Below are 23,795 nucleotides of genomic sequence, written 5' to 3'. Positions count from 1 at the left end.
TTTAAATCAATAAAAAACTTTAGCGTAAAGAGCGAGGCGTTGAGGAGAGGACAGCCCCTTTCATATACGGAATAATTTCTGTTCGTTTTAAGTTTTAATGTCGCTCCTTACTTTCAGTTAAAAAACTTGTTTTTTTATTTAATTATGCACAAAGACTGCGCATAATTATGCCCTAAACATTAAAATCTGTTTTTCTCCTGTTCAAAATGTCCTGTTCCTAAAATTTATTTTTTAGTATAAAATTAAGAGTGGTAGTTTCACTAAAAACTTAATTTATGATGGAGAATTAATCGATGGGACATCGCAGCCCATTGGTCTTGAGCTGCTTGTTAAAATTCAGTATTTCCACTTCAACTGATTTGTCAACAGATCTACCGAATTCTCAATCCACCTCCAGACAAAATAAAAAGATACCAAAACTATTTTTGGAAGAAAACCAATAGATGACTCTCAGGCTGAGAGCCAACTGCCGATTTTCTACCGAAAACCGCTAAGATTTCATAGATTGTTTGAAAAGAAAAGAGGAAACACTGCCTAGATCCCTGAAATAGATAAATTCCCGCCTAAATTACTAGATCACTAAATATGAGAAAGCCTGGGCGCTTTTCAACGGATATTGAGTGTCTTTAAAAAAAAAAGTAACAGACACTATTTTCAATTACCAAATTTTATGTTTTAAGACGGTTTTCGAAAACGAAAAAAGATTTATGCTCCATTACCTTGTGTAAGCAAGTTCAATTGACCGATAGCATCCCTTTTCTTCTATATTGTTAGGATCTTGACGTAAATAGAGGGTTGGCTCTTTTCTCAAATTTCCTGTTTTTTCATGGTTGTAACAATAGCTACAAGCTAGTTAAGAGGGAACCATAGCCCATAGAAACCGAGTTTAAAAACTCATGTTAAAAAAAACGGTAGTGGGAAAATCTTTTATTCAAAGGTTTTTCAGCAATAACTATTACATAGGTTTAACTTAATAGTAAAAGTTTATTGTGAAGACGAATTTATGGGGATATTAGAAACCTTGAGCTTCCCCCCCCAAAAAAAAGAAGAAAATGCTGATGATTGAAATAAAGAACTCGCCGTCAGAATTGCCATGGTTGAAAATCCTAAGCTGGATACTTTTAAGTTTCATACCAACTCTTTCAGTAATGTTCGTCTCATAACAATATCAAAGTTATCTTTGGGCACATAAGTTTGTACGCGATCGATAAGCACTGTCTGGCAAACCAGAGGGCAGTATGAGGTAGCATACGGGAAGATCTACCCACAATTGACATTTGCAAATGCTGTGCTGATTTTCTTCTACAGATTTGGTGCTGTAGTCTTTATGTCTAGCAGGGAAAATGATCGAAAATGGAAAATTGCAAATTAATGAATGATGTTGGAATCATGGACCCTCTGTCCCAGGAAGGCTTGAGCGTGGACTCTGACGCACTTCTTAATAATGATACATACCGGTCGAAGATTGTGGAAGATTTACATCAACCCCTCAGGAATGGAGCCGTAGAGACCCAAGAGCAGCAAGTAATAGCTGTTAAAATCTTGCACGGAAACGTTTGTAGGACAATTTTTGCTTACCGAAGCTGGTCTGAATCTGCCGGTTGGGGCTGTCCAACACAAGGGGGGGGGGCAACAATTGTGGACACATTGACCCCACTGAGGATGGCTCGTCTATAAAGGGAATAAAAAGACATAGGCAAGCCCGTCTAAAAATACCACGCCCAAGGTATATCAGAGACTAGAGTGATCTACCAGAGTACCCCTGATTTGAATGAAAAGATAATAAGCGATCATCTATGGGAATTAGTTGCGGTCTTCCAGGCTGAAAAGTTTGAGAACAGGAAGCTACGAGACTGATTCAAATTAGAAGTTCAGGTGGGTATACATTTATCGTATCTGATAAAGAAGCACATCTCAAGGCTCTTGAGACAATGAAAAGCAGGCGCAAAAGTGAGATGGAATATTATGAAGCATTAAATAGACTAGCATCCAACGGAAATCGAATTTCACTGATGCAGACTCCAGGACAATCTGGGCCCACATGTGATGAATTGGCAGATGAATCAGTTAATACTGGAGCATCAATGAGATGCTGTGGACCATAACCTTTCATTCTCATCTCTCGAAGCTGCTGGTACGCGGCAATTTGGAGATTGCAAGGTTGGGACGCAAAGAAAATGATTCCCCAGTTTAATCCCACACTAACTAAATACATTTTGCGACTCCATAGGTTTGAAATGTGAATGTTAACTAAAGCCATCACAGGTCTTGGGAATTTTAGAGTCATCTTATCCGAATAGGAAGAGCTCATTTTCCAGTTTACTAAAAATTTGAGATGACTATAAAGAATAAAGCATCAAATAGAAAAATGTCTGACTAGGATTAGATACCCATTGGAGGTGTATCATCAACTACATGCTAATTTGTAAGACGTGGTTAGACAAGGTAATGTTTTGCATCTAGAAAAATGCACCATACGGATGGGAAAGCTAAATACTAGTCCTCCCGCCGCTGATTAGCTTTTTTTTTCTCTTTTGGAATGGAGACAACGGGTTTTTGAGCCCTACACCTCAATTCAGTTTGATGAGTCCACCCACAAAAATGATAGTAATAATACTGGCGACCGATGCGTTGTGACCATAATTAGTAGGAGCAGTAGGCACAGATAGCAGGAATAGAGAATAGTTACTCACTACCCTCTGGGGAATTGTGAAATATTCAAGTCAAGACTTCTAAAGAAGGCTTGTTAGTCCGTGCAGTAAAGTATCCATAAACTCATGTCCATTCCAGCGAAGCTACGTTTCGACAAATAAGTGCAAATTTTACTCGGTAGGTGGATAGTATTCACTTCAATCCTACAAAACGTTTAGCTCCACACATGTTAGGATCTGCGACAATCAATGCTATAACTTTCTTTGTCTCTGAATTTGGTAATTAGCCAATCCAAAGACATTCTGATTTGCAACTTGGTTCTCCAGCCAAGCTTGTGATTTTTGATGAGGGAGATTGGCTTTTGTTTTCTTAACCTTAGGGGACAGGGAGATATTAAGCAATTTTTCTGCGGGAGTGGGAACAAAACAGAAAACAGCGTTATAGGCTACTTTTTTTGTTAAAGGCAGTAACAAGCTTTAGACTAATCATAAAAGGAATCCAGCCAACCCCCTCTGCTCGTAAGCTTGATGCTATACTAATGTAAACATTTTATGCAGCAAATACCAGTATCTGAATTAGCAATCCCACTGTACACAGTCACCACAAAAGTAGGGTCCAATTCGAACATTTAGTGAAAAATACAAAATTAAACACCAAAGCTAGAGAGAATAGATAAAAAGTCGAAGAAATATATTATTTATAATTTAGTTTATCTAGCATTTGACAGGAGAACGCCTTTAGAATGGCAATTATTTTTTGCAGCCGTAATAAAAAAAGAAAACTTTGTCTGAAGCAACCCCATTCAAACCACTGTTGCTTTGCAACATTATCATTGCTCTCAAATTACTGTCTTATCATAGATGTTTGTTTCGTGCAATGTTTATACATCAATGGGTCTTCAAATATTTCAGATTTACAAAAAAGCGCTTAATTGGGAAATGAGCACGACAAATTTATACCATATTCTATTATTGAATTATGTGCAGCGTTGCCAAAACGATTTGATAATTTTTTTGGTTAGCAATGCATATACTTTTATAAAAAATCACGACCTAACCCATTCCTTCTAAAAGTTGTAAAAGCAGTGAAGAAATAATTGAAAATAATATTAGTAAACTACTTGATCCCCCCCCCCTTGTTAATTTCAAATAAGTCTATAACATTGGTAAATTCATATTGCGAATAATAACTTATTCTTATTTTATTGCAAATTCGTGAATTTTAAGTAATTTCACTCTGTGTTTCACTGCCATCCATCCAATAATACTGAATTTTCAAGAAAAGGAATTTCATTTGGAAAGGCACGAAATGTGAAATCTACAAATTAATAAAAAGTAAAATAATATTAACGACATAAAGCTTAATGAATTTAATATAAAATATAATTACAAAAAAGTTATTATAGAAAAAAAAATCCATGCAAAATTATCAGAGAATATTAAAAATTCAGAAACATAAAATGAAGGCAGTTTTGACATAAACAACCTTTGAAAAAAAAAAAAAAACAATATTATATCTAACTATAGCGATATTACGCATCCACAGAGCGCCAGTACCTTTTTTTTCTCCTAAAGGGGTTTTAGCACCCAATTTAATTAAAGGCTCAGTCACAATGAGGTATAGCTAACGCCAAGACTTCTTTTCACGCCAGAGCCATTCACAACCAGAATTAGCAATATTCCGGAGACAGCTAGAATCAGCGCCGTAATTCAGTCTATTCATCTTTTTCTTTCTTTTTTTTCAAGAAGACTAGCCGTTCAGAGAGCTTCATGATCAATCCTAAGCTGTATAGAAAATAATAATCAAACCCCCAATAATCAAACAAGAAGACGAAGAACCATATGGAGAAAATTCTCTATCTTGACGAGCCTGAACTAGCCAAAAGGATAAATCTTATTATGAATTAATCTTACAATAACAAAAATATTGACCTTAGTTATATATTGCTGTTATGTAAAAATAGCAATATAAGAATTTATCCATAAGATGAACATTTTCTATCTTAACAAGCTTGAACTAGCCAATCCATTATATCTTCTTGAAAAAAGGTCTGACGTTAACAAAAATCTGGGCGATACTTAAATTTCGCGGTTAGGTAAAATAGCTGCGTAGGAATTTAACGTACGGTAGATGTTTGGTATCTTAACATGCCTAAGCTCGTCATTAAGATAAATATTATTGTGAATGGGTCTGAGGTTGGCTCAAATCTCAACCTTAGTCAAAGCGAGTTGAATCTCGCTGTTAGCTCAATCTTAGCATTAGGCAAGCCTTGTTGTGAATGAGGCTTTGGAGACTAAAGGATTTCCAGCGATTGGTGAGATTAATCGTTTCGGCCCTTCATTGGCGAATCCTAGTCTATTTGCCCCCTCCATAAATATTTATTGGTATTTATCTAAGGAAGATGCGACATCTAATAATTCAGAATACGAAAACAAGTAGTTAACGGACAATTAAAAAAAACCGTTTTGTCACTACCATTGCAGAAGAAAAATCCAATAATTTAGTAAAACTTGCCAAAAACCGAATCTGTTAGACTCAAAATTGGATTGCGTGACACGGTTTGAAACGCTTGGCTTTATATAGCAATCCCTTGAAAAAAGAAGTCTCTATCAATTGGTTAAATTCGTTTCCTCATGCAGGGCGTCGACAATTGTTGACCATTCAATTGCCAAGTCTTTTTTTGCAGACAGCAGCTGCAGCAAGAGCTAGGATCGATAATAGGGACAGCAGCTGGGGTACAAAACAGAGATCAACCCCCTGTGCTACCACAGGACATAATATATTTTCTTCCAAAAAAAATTGGTGTTTTTTTTCTCACTCATAGAACGGGGTTGGAATCTGGGTTAATTGAAACAAAATTTTAAACAGTCAAGAAACAAGAAACTAGTTCTTGAGTTTTTCTGGCCTCAGTAAAATTAGTATAGTTCCACCTTTTGTACCATGAATATCTTAGAGCAAGCTGTCTTAAATGTAGAGATACTTCTTAGAAGAGCACTTTGTATTTCTACGATAAACTTAAACTTATTTATCAGCTTCTTCTTTGAAATTACAGTCATTTCCAATTTTATTAAAGATGAAATCCAATCAAGAAAACAACAGAAACTTTCTTGTGAAAAAGGCCTGTGAAAAAGGCCTAAGGTTGTGAAAAAGGCCTTTTCTTGTGAAAAAGGCCTGTTCACTAAAACCAGAAAATCAACAACAGAAACTAAAAAAAGAAAGGACTAGAATTCAAAGGGAAAATGCTGATTTTATAAAAGTGTACTGTTTTTTTTAAGGATAGATTTTGGGTGGATTTTTCTTACTCCCCACAAGGGTGCAGGTATATGAGAAGATTTTTGTGACTGATACTCTATGAAATTAACTGATTTAAGAGCTACAAGATTTCCAGAGCTCCACAAGTAGTTAGAAACATCAAATATACATGAAACATATGTATCTGGATTGGAAGATTATATTAGTTACTAAAATTCACCAGGTAGAGTTCTGTAAACAGGCTTAAATTATATATATATATATATTTATATATATATATATATATATATATATATATATATATATATATATATATATATATATATATATATATATATATATATATATATATATATATATATATATATATATATATATATATATATATATATATATATATATATAGTGAGCGAGCGAGCGAGCGAGCGAGAGAGTGATATATATATATATATATATATATATATATATATATATATATATAGTGTGATATATAGTGATATATATATATATATATATATATATATATATATATATAGTGTGTGTGTGTGTGTGTGTGTGTGTGTGTGTGTGTGTGTGTGTGTGTGTGTGTGTGTGTGTGTGTGTGTGTGTGTGTGTGTGTGTGTGTGTGTGTGTGTGTGATATATATATATATATATATATATATATATATATATATATATATATATATATATATATATATATATATAGTATATATATATATATATATATATATATATATATATATATATATATATATATATATATATATATATATATATATATATATATATATATATATATATATATATATATATATATATATATATATATATATATATATATATATATATATATATATATATATATATATATATATATATATATATATATATATATATATATATATATATATATATATATATATATATATATATATATATATATATATATATATAAATATATATAAATAAATGTAGTATATATATATATATATATATATATATATATATATATATATATATATATATATATATATATATATATATATATATATATATATATATATATATATATATATATATATATATATATATTCTTTTAGGAGAACAATAACTATTTTCAATCACCCAGAAAATCATGTTTTTAGCCACATCCAGCCTCGCTCTTATTCCCTTTTAACGCAACATAATAAATCCTTTATGGCAGATTACAGAGTCGCTGACACACATCCAGTTGAGCCTTTGCTTTAAAATTCACATATAATAAGAAAAAACACATAAACCTACAATTTGCTTTAAATTAAACTCATTTTGAACCAGTAATGTCACATCTTCAGATATTCACAATCTTAAAAAAAAAAACAGAATATAATATCAGCTGATATTTGTGCATTCTGGTGTTAAACAAAACAAAAAAGAAATACATCCAAAATCTAATTTCGAACCATGTTTTAAAATAGCTGAGCTTTCCCAGCCTTTCTCACTTGGTTTTGCCTTACACTTACATCCTAAATCAGAAACACTAGAAACAATCTTAGCACTATCACCAATAACATAATTTATACCATCCACAATTGTGCCAAAATGGCTGTAATTTATCAACTCAAATGTATTTTCAAATTTATCAAGAAAAATGACACAGTGATTTTCAGAATTATACTCACACTTTCCATAATATGGCAAATAAATATCATTTGATATCTGAGTTCCAACTTCAACTGATGTTTTATTTATTGGAAACGGAGGCAACTCACAATCAATAGGCACAAGAAAAGCATAAGTTGTCCTTAAGCTGGTAGAAGCAGCCGTTCCTCCGTTAGTTACTATTTTATTACCGTTAGTTACTGTTACTTCGTTAGTTATCATTTTATTCGAGCTACCCACAGCGCTTTCCTTTGACAGATAATTTGCCATTAGGCTTTCATCAAAAACATTGGCCTGTAATTTAATTTGATAGTGATGTTTGATTGCTTCAGGCACTTTAATTCTTAATCTTCCATTTAAGCGGACTTTCCGTCTAAAAGGAGGGAATTTTCGAGACCCTTTACGCAGAAATGCAATTTGGACTTCGTCTTGATCTATAGGTTTTGATAGCAAATCCCAGTAGCGTAATCTTTCAGATAACTTATCTGTTACTAGCCTCTTTTCTTCAATAAACTGATGCGGATGGTTAGGACACATCCACAGTCCAGTTGGTACATGAGCAAGAGGGGGAGTTAAGCAATCTAAGTGATAAAAGAGGGAGCAGAAGTCGCACGATAATAATGGAGCATGCCGACATGTTCGTCTGCAAACAAAACAAAGTTTAAACGGCTTATGGACAATACCATTTTCAAATACTTCAAATGGTCTTTTTGAGAGACTTCTTGATTCACCAGGAAAATTCACATTGGGTAAGTAGATATATTTTTTTGCAAGTTTGAAACTTTTTGAGTTTGATGATTCTTCCACGGCCTTGAATTTTTCGTGAGCTAATGTGAGTTTAAATCCTTCGTCAACTTGCGTTTCACCATCTACTATGTCAGGCTTCGTTTTACCATTTACAATCCAAACAGTCTTTTTAGCTTCATCTCCATCAACACCATTTAGCTTTTTTCTCTTCTTATTATTTTCAATTTTAGAGTCTTGGATCTTTCTTTTCTGAATATCCTGTGAACAGCGTCGGCACATCCATTCTTGCGGCAGATCATCAACATCAAGCGGGGGTTCATGGCACAACATATGAAACGAAGATGGACATCTGTCACAGCATATGATATCACCTCCTTCTCCACATGAGTCACAGAGATCTCGATTATGTCCTTTGCCAGGGACTTTAAAATAATGATGTAAATTTTTTCCTTGGCTTTCAGGTGGTTTGTCATCGAATTCAGATGGAGGTGCTAACAATGCCATAATCTTGGGCATCAAGCCCTCTTCTTCGCGTGGCGGGCGTTTCCAAGACATTTCTAAAGAGAAAAGACAATTAAGACTAGAACGAAAAAAGAGCTTAACCTGACTAAAAACAATCAAAGGTTCAACAAAAAAAAGAAAGAGATAAGAAACGAACGTTTTCAAGACATTTCTGAAAAGAAAACTACAATGAAAACTAGAACACTAAAAGCTTAAAAAGAGCTGCAACCGATTAAGAACAACCAACGGTTAAGAGACGAACGCTCTTCCCCTTCACCCTGGTATTTTTAGACACGTTTTACCCCTTTAGTGCACCCGAGTTATTCAGAGGTCATTTGGAGAAGGTACTGAATCATCATACATTAATCATTAAGGAGCGACATTAAAACTTAAAACGAACGGAAATTATTCCGTATATGAAGGGGGCAGTCCCCTCCTCAACGCCTTGCTCTTTACGATAGTGTTTTATTATTTTAAGAAATAGAGTTGTGAGAAAGAGTCGAATTTTAGCGTAAAGAGCGAGGCGTTGAGGAGGGGACAGCCCCCTTCATATACAGAATATTTTCGGTTCGTTTTAAGTTTTAATGTCGCTCCTTACTTTCAGTTAAAAAAAACTTTTTTTTATTTAATTTCTGAAAGTTTTTGAATTAATGCAGGTTTTGATTTTGGCTAACCGTACATGAATAATGGAAACGAAATTTGCATAATCATTGCCCTTTTTTTTGCTAAATTGCTTTCTCGAAAGTTGTTTAATTTTATTTACGCAGAATTTCATTAGTAATAAATAAAGGTAACTTACGAATTAACTTACGTAACGAACTTCTATATTCGTATATTTTTATTATGTATATTAGGGACTTCTCCCCCTACTTAATACTTCGCTCTTTGCACTAAAGTTCGAATTTTTTTCCAATTCTTTAAGAATGACCCCCACAAAGGCCGTTAATTAGAATAAATAACTCTTATGAAAGTGCTAAAAAAAACTTTAGCGTAAAGAGCGAGGTATTGACTAGGGGGCGAACTCAATCATATACGTAATAGTTTCTGTTCGTTTAAGTTTTGATGTTGAAAAATTTTTAAGTTTTTTTTTTTTTTTTATTTAAATTCTGATTTTTTTTTTTTTAATAATGCTGGGAAATCCGGGAAACACTTCATAGCAATGTCCCTTTCCCCATGAAAACTTCCTCTATGGGAAAGATCCTCCCACGTAACCCCCCCCCCGCCAGCAACTACAAGAAAAAATCCCCCGTGAAAACTTCCTCCATGGAAAGATCCTCCCACGTAACCTCCAACCCCCCCCCAACTACAAGAAAAAATCCCCCCTGAAAACGTCAATATACTTCCCAATAACCAATACTATACGGTAGCCTATGTAAACATTGCGCAAGGTTCATAACTTGCAGCCCTTCCCCCAGGGACTGAGGGGGATTAAGTCATCCTCAAAGACATAGTTATTGTATTTTTCGACCATACTGAACAAAATGGCTATCTCAAACTTCTGATCGGATGACTTTGGGAAACAATGAGCGTGGGAGGGGGCCTAGTTGCCCTCCATTTTTTGTCACTTAAAATGGGCACAACAACTTTTAATTTCCGTTCGAATGAGCCCTCCAGCGATATTCTAGAACTACTGGATCGATACGATCACCTCTGAAAAACAAAAAACACACACATCCGTGATGTTTCTTCTGGCAAAAAATACAAAATTCGACATTTTTGCAGATAGGAGATTGAAACTTCCACAGTAGGGTTCGCTGAATCTGATGATGTGATTAATGTTCTATGACTTTTATGAGATGTTTCCCCTTTTTTCGAAAATAAGGCAAATTTTCTCAGGCGTAACTTTTGATGAGTAAGACTAAACTTGATGAAGCTTATAGATTTGAAATCAGCATAAAAATTTGATTCTTTTGATGTATCTATTGGTATCAAAATTCCGTTTTTTAGAGTTTCGGTTACTATTGAGCCGAGTCTCTCCTTACTTACAGTTCGTTACTACAAACTGCTTGATATGATTGTTTAATTGAAAGTTTATTGTTTATAACGTATTGCCTAATGTTTTTAAATTCACCAAGTAGCGTGTTTGTTAAATAGTTACTTTTCTTCACTACCGCTTGAATGGCCCCTAAATGGCACCCACTCTTTCCCCTCCCCCCAAAAAAATACTGTAGATACGCCCCTGGCTAAAGGAGATATTTAAAAAAAAACACTGAAATACACTATAGTCTACGCATCCAGGTTGTCAAAACCGTTTATCTTCAATATTTCAAGAACAGTTAAGGAAGGGTATTAAGTTGAAATATTCAGAGAATGTTGAGGGAGAGGTTGAACTTAAAGACACTATGTGCATCCCAGTTTTTGATGGGCATAGCTGCAATATCTCAGGAACGGCTAATATTATTAAGCTGAAACTTTCACGAAATGTCAATTCGGATGCTGAACTAAACCAGAAGACACCATAGGCATTCTTGTTGTCAAAATGGCAGGTCTGCAATATCTCAGGAATCGTTAAGGGTATTAAGATAAAACTTTTGGAATATATTAAGGAGGATACTGAATCTAATCAAAATACAATTATATGCGTCTCGGTTGTTAAAAGGGCGTATGTGCAATATTTCAGGATCGACTAATGGTAGGCTATTCAGGGGAACTTTCTTCAAACTTTGTTGTTATTGATATTTTATATCAATTTCAAAAGTTTCAAATTAATATTTGAAACTTTCAAGGGATATTGAACTGCATCAAAAGATAGTATGTATATTCAGCTGAATTATATGAAGGGTGGAAGGGGTGCAGGAAGCTAAATTCTTGCCATAAGGACATCTAAAAAAAAAGTGATTTAGATCTCGGCTAAACACAGCAGGCTAGAAAGAAAAAGCAAGTACCATAGTTGCCCTTATTCTAGGACTACACCTCACTTACCTTTTTTAGAGGGAAGTCAGGGGAGGTAGATTCCTAGATTCTTGTCAGTGGACACCTACCAAGAGGGGTAATCATATCTCAGTCAAACGTTTTGGGAAGCATGACAGAGTATCCTAGTTGGGTCTTTTGGTTTCCAGACACAATCCATCCTATGTGGGGGAGGGGTGTCCCTTCTATTCATATCAGTAGGATATCTTCCAGAAAAATAATTTGTTGGGTTTCAGCCATACTCTGTGAAAAGTAAGAGCTATCGCCTTAGTTATACATTTTGTAGATCCGGACCCCACGTGACCTACGTGGGCAAGTGAAAGGGGAAGGATTCCTTAATTCTTGTAATCAGGAAATCGGGGAGAAAGGGTTATTAGGCCTCAACTCAATTAGGTTAGAAGCATCAGTAAATGTTCCACCTGTGCCTTTGGGGGTCTGCAAACATTCTGTCCATTGTGGGGAGGTGGATCTCTAAATTCTTACCATTACAAAATCTGCCAGATTGATTTGTCCATTCTCGCCTAAATTTGTGGAAAGTAAGAGCAAGCGTTCCTAGTTGTGTTACTTGGAATTCTTAGCTGATCCAACCTATGTAAGACAGAGCATTCCCCAATTCTTTCCATTAGCACATCTACAAGAAAGAGTTGATTTGGGTTCCATCCAAGCCTTGTAGGGGATGGAAAAAAGACTTCGAAATTTTGGCATCAGGATATCTAGCAGAAGAAGTGATCATCATACTTCAGCCCAACTTGTATGGAGGAGAGAGTAAGTGTCTTACATCTGCCTTTATGCTTTTTGGTGATTTAGATCACATCCATTCTTTTGGGGCAGGAAAAAGAGACCTTAAATCCTTGCCTTCAGGACACCTGGCAAAAGAATTTATGATTCTTCTTTGCATGGAAGAGAGGGAAAGTGTCGTAGCTGTGCAGTCGGGGGCCCATACCTATTTTGGTATCCATGGGAGAGGGTTTCTAAATTTTTGTAATCACAATATCTACTGTCAGATCTCAGTTAAAGGTGATAAACAGTAAGAGTAAGTGTCGTCCCAGATTTGCCTTTTGGGATTTCGGATCTGATTCAACCTATGCAAGATGAGATGGTTCCTAAATTCTCATCACAGGGACATTTAGCAGAAGGGGGTTGGTGGATATCAACCAAACTCAGTGGACAGTACAAGGTAGTAACATAATTAAGGAATTTTCAGAGCCTGGACTCATTCAGACCTCTTGTTAGACAGAAGCAGAGGGGGTATTTTTGCCATTGCTTTATCTACCAAAAGGGTGTGTCAAATTCCAGCCAGACTTAGCAAGAAGTATTAGATAGTATCGTAGTTGTGAATTTTGGTGCCAATCACAATCCAATGGGAAGGAGACCCTTAATTTTTAACTTGTTTCCCTTAACTCATTGATTTTTGTTTTGCACCGTTTTTTGTTTACTTGTCACATAAATTCGTGAGCCGATTTTTGACCAGCTTCCGAGTGTTCTATTACTTCCAAATTAAATTTCATCAGCATATACACTTCCAAAGACAGTGCACAAATACAACACTAAAATCCACCCTCTCTCTTGTATACTCCCCCTTGCATTAATAAAACAACATAAACGGGTAATTGGGCGCTGCAAAAAATATTAAACAAACACTATTAAACAGGACGTGGCAGCTCAGCAGTAAGAATACTTGCCTGTGGCAACTTAGATTCGAATCGTAGATAAGATAAATATTAGTGATTTTTTGTCTTAGAGAAGACTCAAAAGTCGAAAATAAAAAATATTTTTTTTTAACTTGTTTTAAAAGTGGACAAAAAATTTAAACTATTTCTTTTCTCGAGAATCTATAAATATAAATGTAAAATAAGGGGTGCAAAACGGATAGGGCTTTACATAAATTGAAGTTTTTAACTCATTTTCCTCACCTCAACAATTTTTTTCATTTATACATTTAACACCCTTGTTATGTAAAGTCCAATCTGTTTTGTGCCCTTACTTTTCACTTATATTCATAGATTCTTGAGAAATGAACCACTTTCTACTTTTTAGTCCATTTTGAAAACGAGTTTATCTTATTAATTTATTTTTGTCTTCAGGACATCTAATAAAACAGGTCGCCAGATCCCACCTAAGCTTTGTAGAAATTAAAAGTGGCCAAATTACTCTTTTTGGAGCCTATGCATGATCCAACTTTTGCCTTTAGAGGTGGCTATTCCGTCTCATTATCATGGTATCACTAGAACGTGTTACCAGATATAAATATTTTTTTTTTATAACAAGGGTAATTTAAGGGAGTATGGCTGCTAAGATGCCCTGATCGCCGAGAATGGGGGCAAAGGCCAATATTTGTAAGGTGACTGTATTAGTCGTTTGCTAGTTCATATGAATTTTTTTGGAGGAAAGAGATGAGGCAAGGTTAATGTTGCCTCAGGCATAGCCAGCTATAGAAGCAGCTATATCTAGGATAAGCTACTGCTCTACTTGTGTTTTCTGTGGGTCTAGAGCTTATCCTACCTATCTGGGTAATAGGGGAGATGACAGGGGAAATTCTTATAATCAGGTTAGATCTGTCTTTTCGAAGTCAGGGACTGATTTCACCTCTGCGGAAGAGTAACCCTAATCTCTTGCTGTTAAGACAACTTTCAAATGGGATTGCTGAATCTCAATCAAAATCAGTGTAAAGTAAGAGTTAATAGTATAATTGGTGCATTCTCAAAGCCTCACTCAGACCTCTTAGAAGGGGTGGGGGAGGGTCTGTAGATTTTTAACATCATTCTGTCTACCAGATAGGGATGTCATATTCTAACCAAACTTGGCAAGAAGTAATTGCTAGTGTCCCAGTTGTGCACTTTGGTGCCAGACACAATCCGACCTCTGCCACGGGGAGAGGCCCTACAATTTTGTCTTCAGGAGATCTACCAGAACAGGGTGTTGAATTCCACCTAAGTTTGGTGAAAATTAAAAGTGGTCAAATTACTTTTCCTGGGGTTGGCCCCTAATCAAACATTAGCATTGAACAGTGGTCATTCTATCTTGTCATCATGATATCATTAGAATTGGTTGCCAGTTGCCAGATATCAGCAAAATTTGACGGAAACATGGCTTTTCAAGGGAAGAGGGCCTGAGCAGCACAAGCTGATGAGGCTAATATTCCCCCCAGAACAACCAAACCTAGGAACAGATGTGTCAAGAAGGAGAAGCTACTGTTTTACTCGTGGCCTTTCTGGGGCACAGATATTTTCCTACTTCTCTAGGTGATAGAGGAGGAGATAAGGCAAAATCAAGACATTAAACATAACATGTGGTTATATTTCAGAAAAACTTGGCAAAAAGACAGAATGGACTTTTACGTTTGGGTTTTGGGAGCCAGAATACAATCCAAGCTCTGTTGGAGGGCCCATCTTTGATGATACCAGAATAGGTTGTTCAACCTCAACCAAACTTAGTGCAAGATAACGACATGTGTACTAGCAGCGGCGTCATGTGTGGCAGGGAGGAGGTTTAATTGTTTTTTTAAATATGGTAAATAAGCTAATGGAAATATATGACGTTAAATCAATGATTCCAACTAAATCAAAAATTCATATTATGCCTTTTTATAGTCTGCAACAGATACAGCGACCATAGAGGGCAAAGGGTGTGTGAGTCTAAATTGCTCTTTACAAGCATAATTATTATATAGGCTGGCAGAAGCCACTAAAAAAAAACCATTCAACATTGCATTTATGGCATTGGGTGTCAGAACTCAATTGCACCCCTGTGATGGAAAGGCTCCGTTATTGTTATCTGTATCAATTGGGGTGACATATGGTATGTTGATTAAATTTGAGAGGGATTAGCAGCAAGAAATTTGTTCTGCCTTTACAGGGCTTGAATCCAATCTAATCTACACCTGTGGCCCATTAATTGCTAAAAAGCATTTATAATTGGTCTAAACTAAATGGCCACATCAGTAGCAGTTTTAGGCCTCATAAACTGGGGGAAGGGCAAGATATACTGCAGGAGTGTAAAAATATACAATAAAAGGAATTTAATGTCAGATGTAAGAAAAACGGGGGGGGGTAGCTTCCTCCACCTCTGCCCAGGCCTAGTGGGGGTGGGGGGTGTAAAAATTATGATACTTTGTAATTTGTTATCTGCTGTATCAAGGGGTGTCAACTGGAGGAGGGTGGCTAGCCCACCCCCCTTTAAATTTTGAAAAACACTTTATTTCGTCTGTATTTCCATTTAAAAAATGCCTTTTTTATACTTTCATAGAAAAATTTAACAAAAAATACATCAAATAACCCACCCCTCCATTTAAAAAAAAATATATTATGCCACCATCTATATTTTTGTGAATTGTCATCATTGGCTGTATCCACCTTTTCTCTTATCTCTTCATACATTATTAAGTCAAACACAAAAAGATACAGTCTTTACTCAACTAAGACACCTAGCCTGATCTTGCATGATGCACATACTTATGAGAGGTAGGTAACAAAATAGGAAACAATGCAGGTCAAAATGAAAATTATGGTCTTAAGAATCATTTGTCAGATAACGTTAATTGTGTTCTTTTTAAATATAAAGTACTTGAGTCTATTTGTTTGTTAAATGTATTTAATTATCTGTTATATGATTTTCTTCCATAACAATCCTTTATATTTAATGTGATTTAATAGGTTTAATATAAAAACTTGTGCAACAAATGTATAGCATCTTTTCATTTGGTTTTACAATAAAATATTAGTGTTCACTTTTTACTTATTTTAATTAAGCTGAAGGCAAAGACGTGTCCTCAGAGTCTCTTGGTTTGCCAAAGTGCTGAAGTATGATTTTCTGACCCCTAGGGTAATATATTTTCTTTGGGGGGGGGAGGTTAAAAAGACAAAAAGACTTTTCTGATCTGCATTTTTTCCTAGGTTTTGTTCTTAGAACTGATTTGAAAGGACACAGTTCTCTTTGTGTAGATATGCTAAGGTGGATTATTAAATATGAGAAGGAATGTTTTGGTGAATGACAAATGGCATTAAGACTATTGCTAGTAGCAGCATTTTAAAATGTTTTTTGAGTGCAATTTTTTTCAAGTAAAATTGATTGGACATATTTATGTGTAACAATGTTGATGTATGTATTAGTAAATTTCCATCCCATATAACCAGAATAGGGTGCTTGGTAGGCATATATATAACCAGATAGTGCCATATAACCAAGATAATCATATAAAACACATGACCAGAATGGAGGTCTTGGTTTCTGTTTTCTCTTCTTTTTTATTTGTACTGTTGCTATTTTGGTGGTATGTTATTGGATTCTTACATAGTGATATCAAATCATGGCAATGTCAGAAGTGAACAGTAATTGTCAACAAAAAGCCATGCAAATCCTTCAACATTTTGCTTGCAGGAAAGTGTAAATTAAGGTCTATATTTATGTTTTAAACAGTGGTGCCAATTCATAAAAGTGTGAGGGGACAGACAAGGAATGTATTTTTAAAATTTAGGGTGGGGGGGGGGACATTTTTACTTTTTTTCAATAAAATAACAAGTGTAGGGTAATTTCCAAAGAAAATAACAAAAGTCAAATTAGAGGGATGCTCCCTTTAATTGGCCCCATTGGTCCTGAACGATTTTTAAAATTCTACAAATAATATTGGAAGGTTTTTCGCGTCTGTATATGTAAAAAATTAATTGATGATAGGAGAGTAGTGGATGCACTTGTATAAAACAGCCATTTCTAACTGAGCGGCTCTAAAGTTCCTTAAATGGTGCTACAAATTGCACTTATTTATCCATTTTTGATTCTCTACAATGGTATCAATAGTGTCAAGGAGCATCAGTAGAAAACAACTTCCATATTTGGGAATATTCCTAGGGCATGGCTTATAGGGGGGGGGGAGGGGCAAGCTGGATGATAATTTGCTCTTTACCAGGTGGCATCATTAGCTACAATCAGGCTTTTAGGACAGACCACTCAGATTTCTTCCACAAGAGGACTGAATTTTATTAAGATCTTTGCTCCAAGATATGTGAAGAGATATGAATCCCCAAAAGAAAATTTTGTCATGAACTTCCTTGATAGCTCCACCCTTCAAGATAAAGTTGGATGCATTGATATTGACCATCCATGTACCTCAATTTTCAACCTCAATGCAATCCAATTGGGGGAACAAAGCAGATTGTACAGGCAGCTGCATTGGCTGTGATATTGTCAAAACAATGGTGTAGAGGATTTATAAATTAAATTTGGCAATTACTTCTTCCACCAATACAAGAGTACCTTGACAAGGCTTAGCAGCCATATTTTCAAAAAAAAAAACTTACTCCTTGGATCAGAGAGGAAAGAGTTTACATCTTATCAAGGAAAATCTCTAAATGAAGTGATTAGATCTGGCTTAGCAGCCATATTTTCAAAAAAAAAAACTTACTCCTTGGATCAGAGAGGAAAGAGTTTACATCTTATCAAGGAAAATCTCTAAATGAAGTGATTAGATCTCTGAAGAATGTAATAATTTTTCATGAAAAAAGAAGTTAAATATTAATAGTTTCATTATAAACAAGTCCCATTTACTAAAAATAAAATACAAGCAAGTAGCATTAAAGATGCTCTGTGTGTGAAGTTCATTAATGTGCCATTATTGACTTGGATTCTTGAATATTAACCAAGAAGGGTATTTTTAATCAATGGTCATCATTATTTTCTTTGTTTTTGAGCTGATCAATCACAAAGCAATATAGGTAAATTGTATGGAAATTTGATTAATTTGCTAGCTAAAGGATAAATATACCATCCAACAATCTTTTCAAATATGATAATCACTTTTGCCACTGAATCTCAGCCTCCCACCCCCCTCTACCTAGATGTGGACCTACACTAAATACTAAGTTTAATGGGGTTTTTTCTTACTCATTTTTCATCAAGTATTAATTCATGATGTCCACTTTAAAAAAAAAAAACTAGGGTTGCATCCAGGCATTAATGGGGAGGGGGGAGGGCTTAATTCTAATTGCAACAGTAGCAATTACAATAGCTGGGAAGAACACTGAAAGGTATATTTATCTTGTAGTCAGTAAATTAATCAAATCTCTGGAAAGTTCTGACATTTGCCTGATAGCATCTACAGAAATATTCCTAACAAAAAAAATTCCCCTTAGGTTGAGATTTGACAAATGAGGCATGGAAACATATTCCCAATTGCAATGTTAGTTTCTAGATAAGTTTTTCTGGAAGTCACATTTATTTAGTAGACACACATTTATCACAATTCTTGAGGTACGTCTACATTTGGCAGATTCTTAAAATACAAAATACAAATCTGCAAATTCAACTTCAATGCAAACTGGCTCTGTTTTAGCAGTTTACAAATTGGAGAAGACAATAGCAGATTGGCAGAATCAGCCAAATGAAAATGTGCATTTGTTCAAATTCTAGGTGATGGCTTCTTGGCATTTTGAAAAATATGGTAGTTGAGTTAGGGCAAATAAAACTTTCAGAAAAAAAACATCAAAAGTTGCTTTCAAAGCAAACTAACTTGTGGGACTGTTATGCTGATCATTAAAGCACATGGACAGTGGGATATTTCCATTACTGTTTAAATCAATAATATACCCTACTATTGAACATGTTAACAATATCTGGAACCCACATCATGAAGAATACTCTATCAAGGTTGAAGAATGTCTCCTATAAAGAAAGACTCACACCCCTGAGGCTGCCAAATTTCCCTACTAGTGACATAAGGGGAGGGAGGGGGGGATAAGATTCAAATATTTAAGGCCAAAAATTGATATGGTAGAATAAGATTTGAAACATATTTTTCAATCGCAAGATAACCATCAATCAGAAGACTGCTGTTAAATAGAAGAAGAAGAAGAAGACACTCTGCCAAAGTAAAGAAAAAGTGAAGCAGAAGGAAAAGGGCTAAATAGTTTTACTGAAAAGCCCGCCTGCTGTTAAATAGAAGAAGAAGAAGAAGAAGAAAAGAAGAAATTTATTTGTTGAATATTTTCAACAGGAGACTAACTTGGCCCATTGGAAAAGTGACACATAGTCTTTAAACTCATGCCACAGGTGTGACTTGCAACTGAAACCTGGGAGTACAGTACTGTGCAAGGGTCACATCCTAGAAAAGGCCCTGGCCCTGTAAGTTTAAAACAAATCAGAGTCTAAGCAATTCATTGAAAGATATATTATTGCTCCTATCTCAACACTTTTTGTATTTCAAAGGTTTAGAAAATTGCAATGAAGACAATGTCTGTTGATCTTCACACCCAGCAGCTGAGATAAATTTTAGTCTGAGTCTATTTATCTTTGACTCTAGGTTTAAAAAAATAGTTCCAATAATTTAAGAAGGATTTTGAGTCATATAGGCTTTTTTTTAAGCTACTACAACTAAAACTCACAGGAGCACCCACCAGCCTGTGGCCCACAAAGCTTTGCATAAAAGCCTCCCTCTTTACACTTCCCCAAGAAGTTCTGTTTCCCTTAAATCCTTTTTTTACAACTTCCTCTCACCCAATTTGGGGATGATTAGCTTTCTCTTTGACACTAAATGGTTAGCCAAAAATGATGATCTTTGACAGTCTATCATATCTCATCAACACTGTACCCTAATCCTCCCAATTTTTCTCTGATTGTGGACCTGGAAAGTAGAAAAGAACCACATTGTTTGTATAGCTTACTGCTTGAAACATGGTCAGTCATATGGATACCCAAAACAATTTCCCTGGAAAACATTTAATAGATCCACCTCTGTCTTTTGGAGCTCCCACATTTTAGAACCATACTTAATTACTGTAACTTCAAAAAATTGTAAAATTGGTTTGCACATCTATCTTCCTAACTTTTTCTCAGTGTGAAAAAATGCCCTGGGTCTATTCCTAGGTCTTATTCTACTTTTAACATCTTCACTACCTCCATCATCTTTATTAATAATGCTACCTAGGCAAGGCAAACTAACCACTTAACTGATCTTCTCTACATTGATTTTCAAACTGTTTTGTGTGCCCTGAGATCTCAAAACATCCAAATAATCATTCATTTTGTGAATATATTCATCTAGGATGCTTGAATCATCAGCATAATCTATGTCTAGGAGAGTATTTATTTCCCATTTGATCCTGTGATTTCCCATAGCTGTTGCTGTATTCTTCAGAACAAAATGATCCATATAAATTGGGACAGAATGTAACCTTGCTTAGCTCCTGATTCAATGAAAAACCAGGTACTAACCTCATTTCCAACCTTAACTGCAGCAATGTTATTCCTGTACATATCATTAATGCTAAGGCTAAAGACCTTTGCTAAAGCTCTTCTATGAGCTGAATCAAATGCTTGCTCATAGTATAAAGCCAAGGACTAAAGGAGTATGAGGACTTAGGCACTTTTCAATTATTAGTCTCTGGGTGAAAATTTGGTTGACACATCCTCTCCTGTAAGACCACATACTTTCTGCTATTTAAACTTTATCTACTGCATCTTTAAGTCACAAGCCCCACCCTTTACTTGAGTAAATAAATTGTGTGTCATCTGTACCATCATATCACCTAATATCATGATTCCTACCCCTGGGAACAAATACAGTTCAAAACATCTGAATTTGTCATTCAAAATGTAGACATAATAGTTGTTTTTTAACACTGTAACTTTCCAAGTTAAAATTTCCATATTATTCAAACCATCAAAATTATTAAAGCCTCAGTAATGGCAATGTGTCCTAAACCAGTGCAGGATAGGGACCAGAACTTCTTCCCAACTCTACAAAAGGACTTAAGCCAGCTTAGAGCAAGAAGTTCTTTTGACTCATTATATGTTAATGCCTAGAAACATTAAATGGGGAGGCAACCCATAATAGATAACTTAACTAGGAAGAGATTTTTCAGCCCACCAAAACCCAGAACAATTATACTAACCAGCACCTACAGGATAATTCCTTACAGGACAATCAAATTTAAGGTAATTATCTATCAATCAGAATCAGGTACAAATGATGTGTCATTTGATAGGCTATAATTTCCTTAAGAGTCATCACTCCTCGAGGTCAGCCTGCAGCAATGTTTGCAGTAATGGTTCTGGTTAGTCAAACTCATGAAAGGTCCACACTGTTGCCACTATGAAGACAGACAAGTAGGATTTTTTTTTCATGGATAGAGACAGAGGATGGAGCTTATGACAAAATGGAAACACCAAACCATCTCACAACATCAGAACAGCTCTAACAATTTATACTCAGTCTATCCTTGTCAGGGCAAACCCCTGGGCATAATTTAGGCAATGGAACTTCCTTGAAAAACATTCAGCTAAATCACCCACTTTCAATACTAACATACAGCCCAATATCTAGAATTTACAAAAAAAAATCTGTGATTGTTAACAGGTGAAGGGTGGTAGGGTACAGGAAGTTGAAAATACTATCAATATAGCCTATATTGTTGATAACTTCCTAAAATTATAATTGATGTTCCTTTACAGTAGGCCAATTTTCATTTTCTAGAGGTTGCTGTTCAGCATAAGGCTTACTAAGTTAGGTTAGCCTATAGCATAATAGACACAATCCAGCAACTCTCTTAGGCTAACATGTAATCCAATTCTAAAAGACTATACTAGTTACTATCTATACAAATAAAGCCCTGGACTATAGATTATGCAAAATTTTATTTATTTATTTTTATTTTAATACAGGAGAAAGCCATAGGCTTGTCACAATACAAAATTTTGCTGATTTAAAATTATTTTGGGGGCTTATTTTCATCAGCAGCTGGTCTATATTTTAATGGCCAGAAAGGCCAATTTGAAACAGAAACATGGTAAAATTCTACTTTAGCTATCTTGGAAAGGGGTTAGGTTAAGAAAATGAAACTTTCAAGGATGGGTCTACAGGCTAAAATATGTCCCAGGAAGGTATTTGAAGTACATACCTCCACTCCTTCTAGTGGGTCCTGAAATCTGCCTACATTTTTAGTTATCACTTTCTTTTTCTCTGGCATTAGTTCTGAAAATGCAATACCCATTATTTGGATAGAATTTTAAGCCATATCAATTTTTTTTTCAAAACCTAGGAAAATGTGTTTGCATATCTTTAAAACCTTATAAATTAGGGTTCAGCAATGTTGTGGAGCTGAAAACAATTTTGTTGTACTTCATTTAAGCAGAACATCTATTTTGCAAGGATTCACTTTTATAATGCACAGATTTTTAAAGGTCATGACCCTCAACAGGGAGAAGGAGTGGAGGTAGCTCCTTCAAAATACTTTCCTGGGACATACTTTAGCCTGTAGACCCAACCCTGAAAGTTATATTTTTCCAGCCTAACCCCTTCCCAAGATAGGCAAAAGTAGCTAAAGTAGAATTTTATCCAAAAACATGATTGCAAAAACGCTGTAAATAGCCTAGGCCTATGTTTGGTCTCATTAGCATAGGCATATTTGTCAGGGTAGTAGCCTATAGGCTATTTGGAATGAACATTAAATATTGTAGCCTACCAAGAATTTGGTTTAGGCCTTCCTTTCAGCTAGCAAAGTAATCAAGATATCCACCACATATTTACCAGGTAGCCTAGACTAGGTGCAAAAATAGTAAAGTATCTTCAAGCTGTGTATGCCTAGATCTAGGCTATTTTTCTTTTATGTATTAACTAGCCTAATATGCAAACCTAGGCTATGTTTGAGTAATAATTTTGACTTCTCACAAAATAGGATTTTATCTTGGTAAAATAAGCTACCATTAGGCTTTTGTAATTTCACAAGTTTAATAGGCTAGCTAAGCAAGTTCATTCTCTTCCTCCTATACACCTGCTAAACATTTGTCATGTTAAACAAACTCTGCAAGGTAAACTTGATGGTAAAATAATGCCTGTGATCTAAAGAGTAATAAAGTACTTGTGTCCAGTGCAAGTCTATTCAGCCAAGCAATAAAGAGCCATTTTGATTGTCTATAGTTTGACCACTTCAAGGTAATAGCTTTTTACACCTTATAACTGAAGCTGAATAACTAAATCAGAATACAAATACAAAGAGCGTAAACGAAACGAAAAATCTTCAATCAAGCAAAGAATATTAAGACTTTGAGGAGTTACCAAGAATTTCCTGTTTTTAGACCTCCATTTCAACAATATTTAAATCT

The 23,795-nt window shown here is 35.1% G+C and overlaps 1 protein-coding gene across 3 annotated transcripts; it reads right to left on the bottom strand.

Annotated features, from left to right (window-relative positions):
- Positions 1–7,036: 7,036 nt before the first annotated feature.
- On the bottom strand, positions 7,037–23,792 carry LOC148943444 (PHD finger protein 12). 3 transcript variants are annotated; one of them, XM_089101052.1, is made up of 2 exons: positions 23,749–23,792; positions 7,037–8,851 (listed from the first exon to the last, which is right to left on the bottom strand). In XM_089101052.1, exon 2 carries the CDS (start codon positions 8,847–8,849, stop codon positions 7,278–7,280), a length of 1,572 nt encoding a protein of 523 aa, XP_088957178.1. In that variant the 5' UTR covers positions 8,850–8,851; positions 23,749–23,792; the 3' UTR covers positions 7,037–7,277. The 3 variants fall into 3 exon arrangements, with proteins under 3 accessions (XP_088957178.1, XP_088957179.1, XP_088957180.1); XM_089101053.1 differs by lacking the exon at positions 23,749–23,792 and adding an exon at positions 23,552–23,629; XM_089101054.1 differs by lacking the exon at positions 23,749–23,792 and adding an exon at positions 23,395–23,433.
- Positions 23,793–23,795: the final 3 nt, after the last annotated feature.

This window comes from Artemia sp. Qi Xiang Cuo, chromosome 15, assembly GCF_049724085.1.
Source record: "Artemia sp. Qi Xiang Cuo chromosome 15, ASM4972408v1, whole genome shotgun sequence".
Classification (NCBI taxonomy): domain Eukaryota; kingdom Metazoa; phylum Arthropoda; class Branchiopoda; order Anostraca; family Artemiidae; genus Artemia; species Artemia sp. Qi Xiang Cuo.
The sequence above is the reverse complement of the archived record's forward strand: the minus strand, read 5'-3'. Positions and strand labels throughout refer to the sequence as shown.

Coding starts and splice junctions, on each gene's coding strand:
- LOC148943444 (XM_089101052.1), bottom strand. CDS start 8,849: ATGTCTTGGAAACGCCCGCCACGCGAAGAAGAGGGCTTGATGCCCAAG.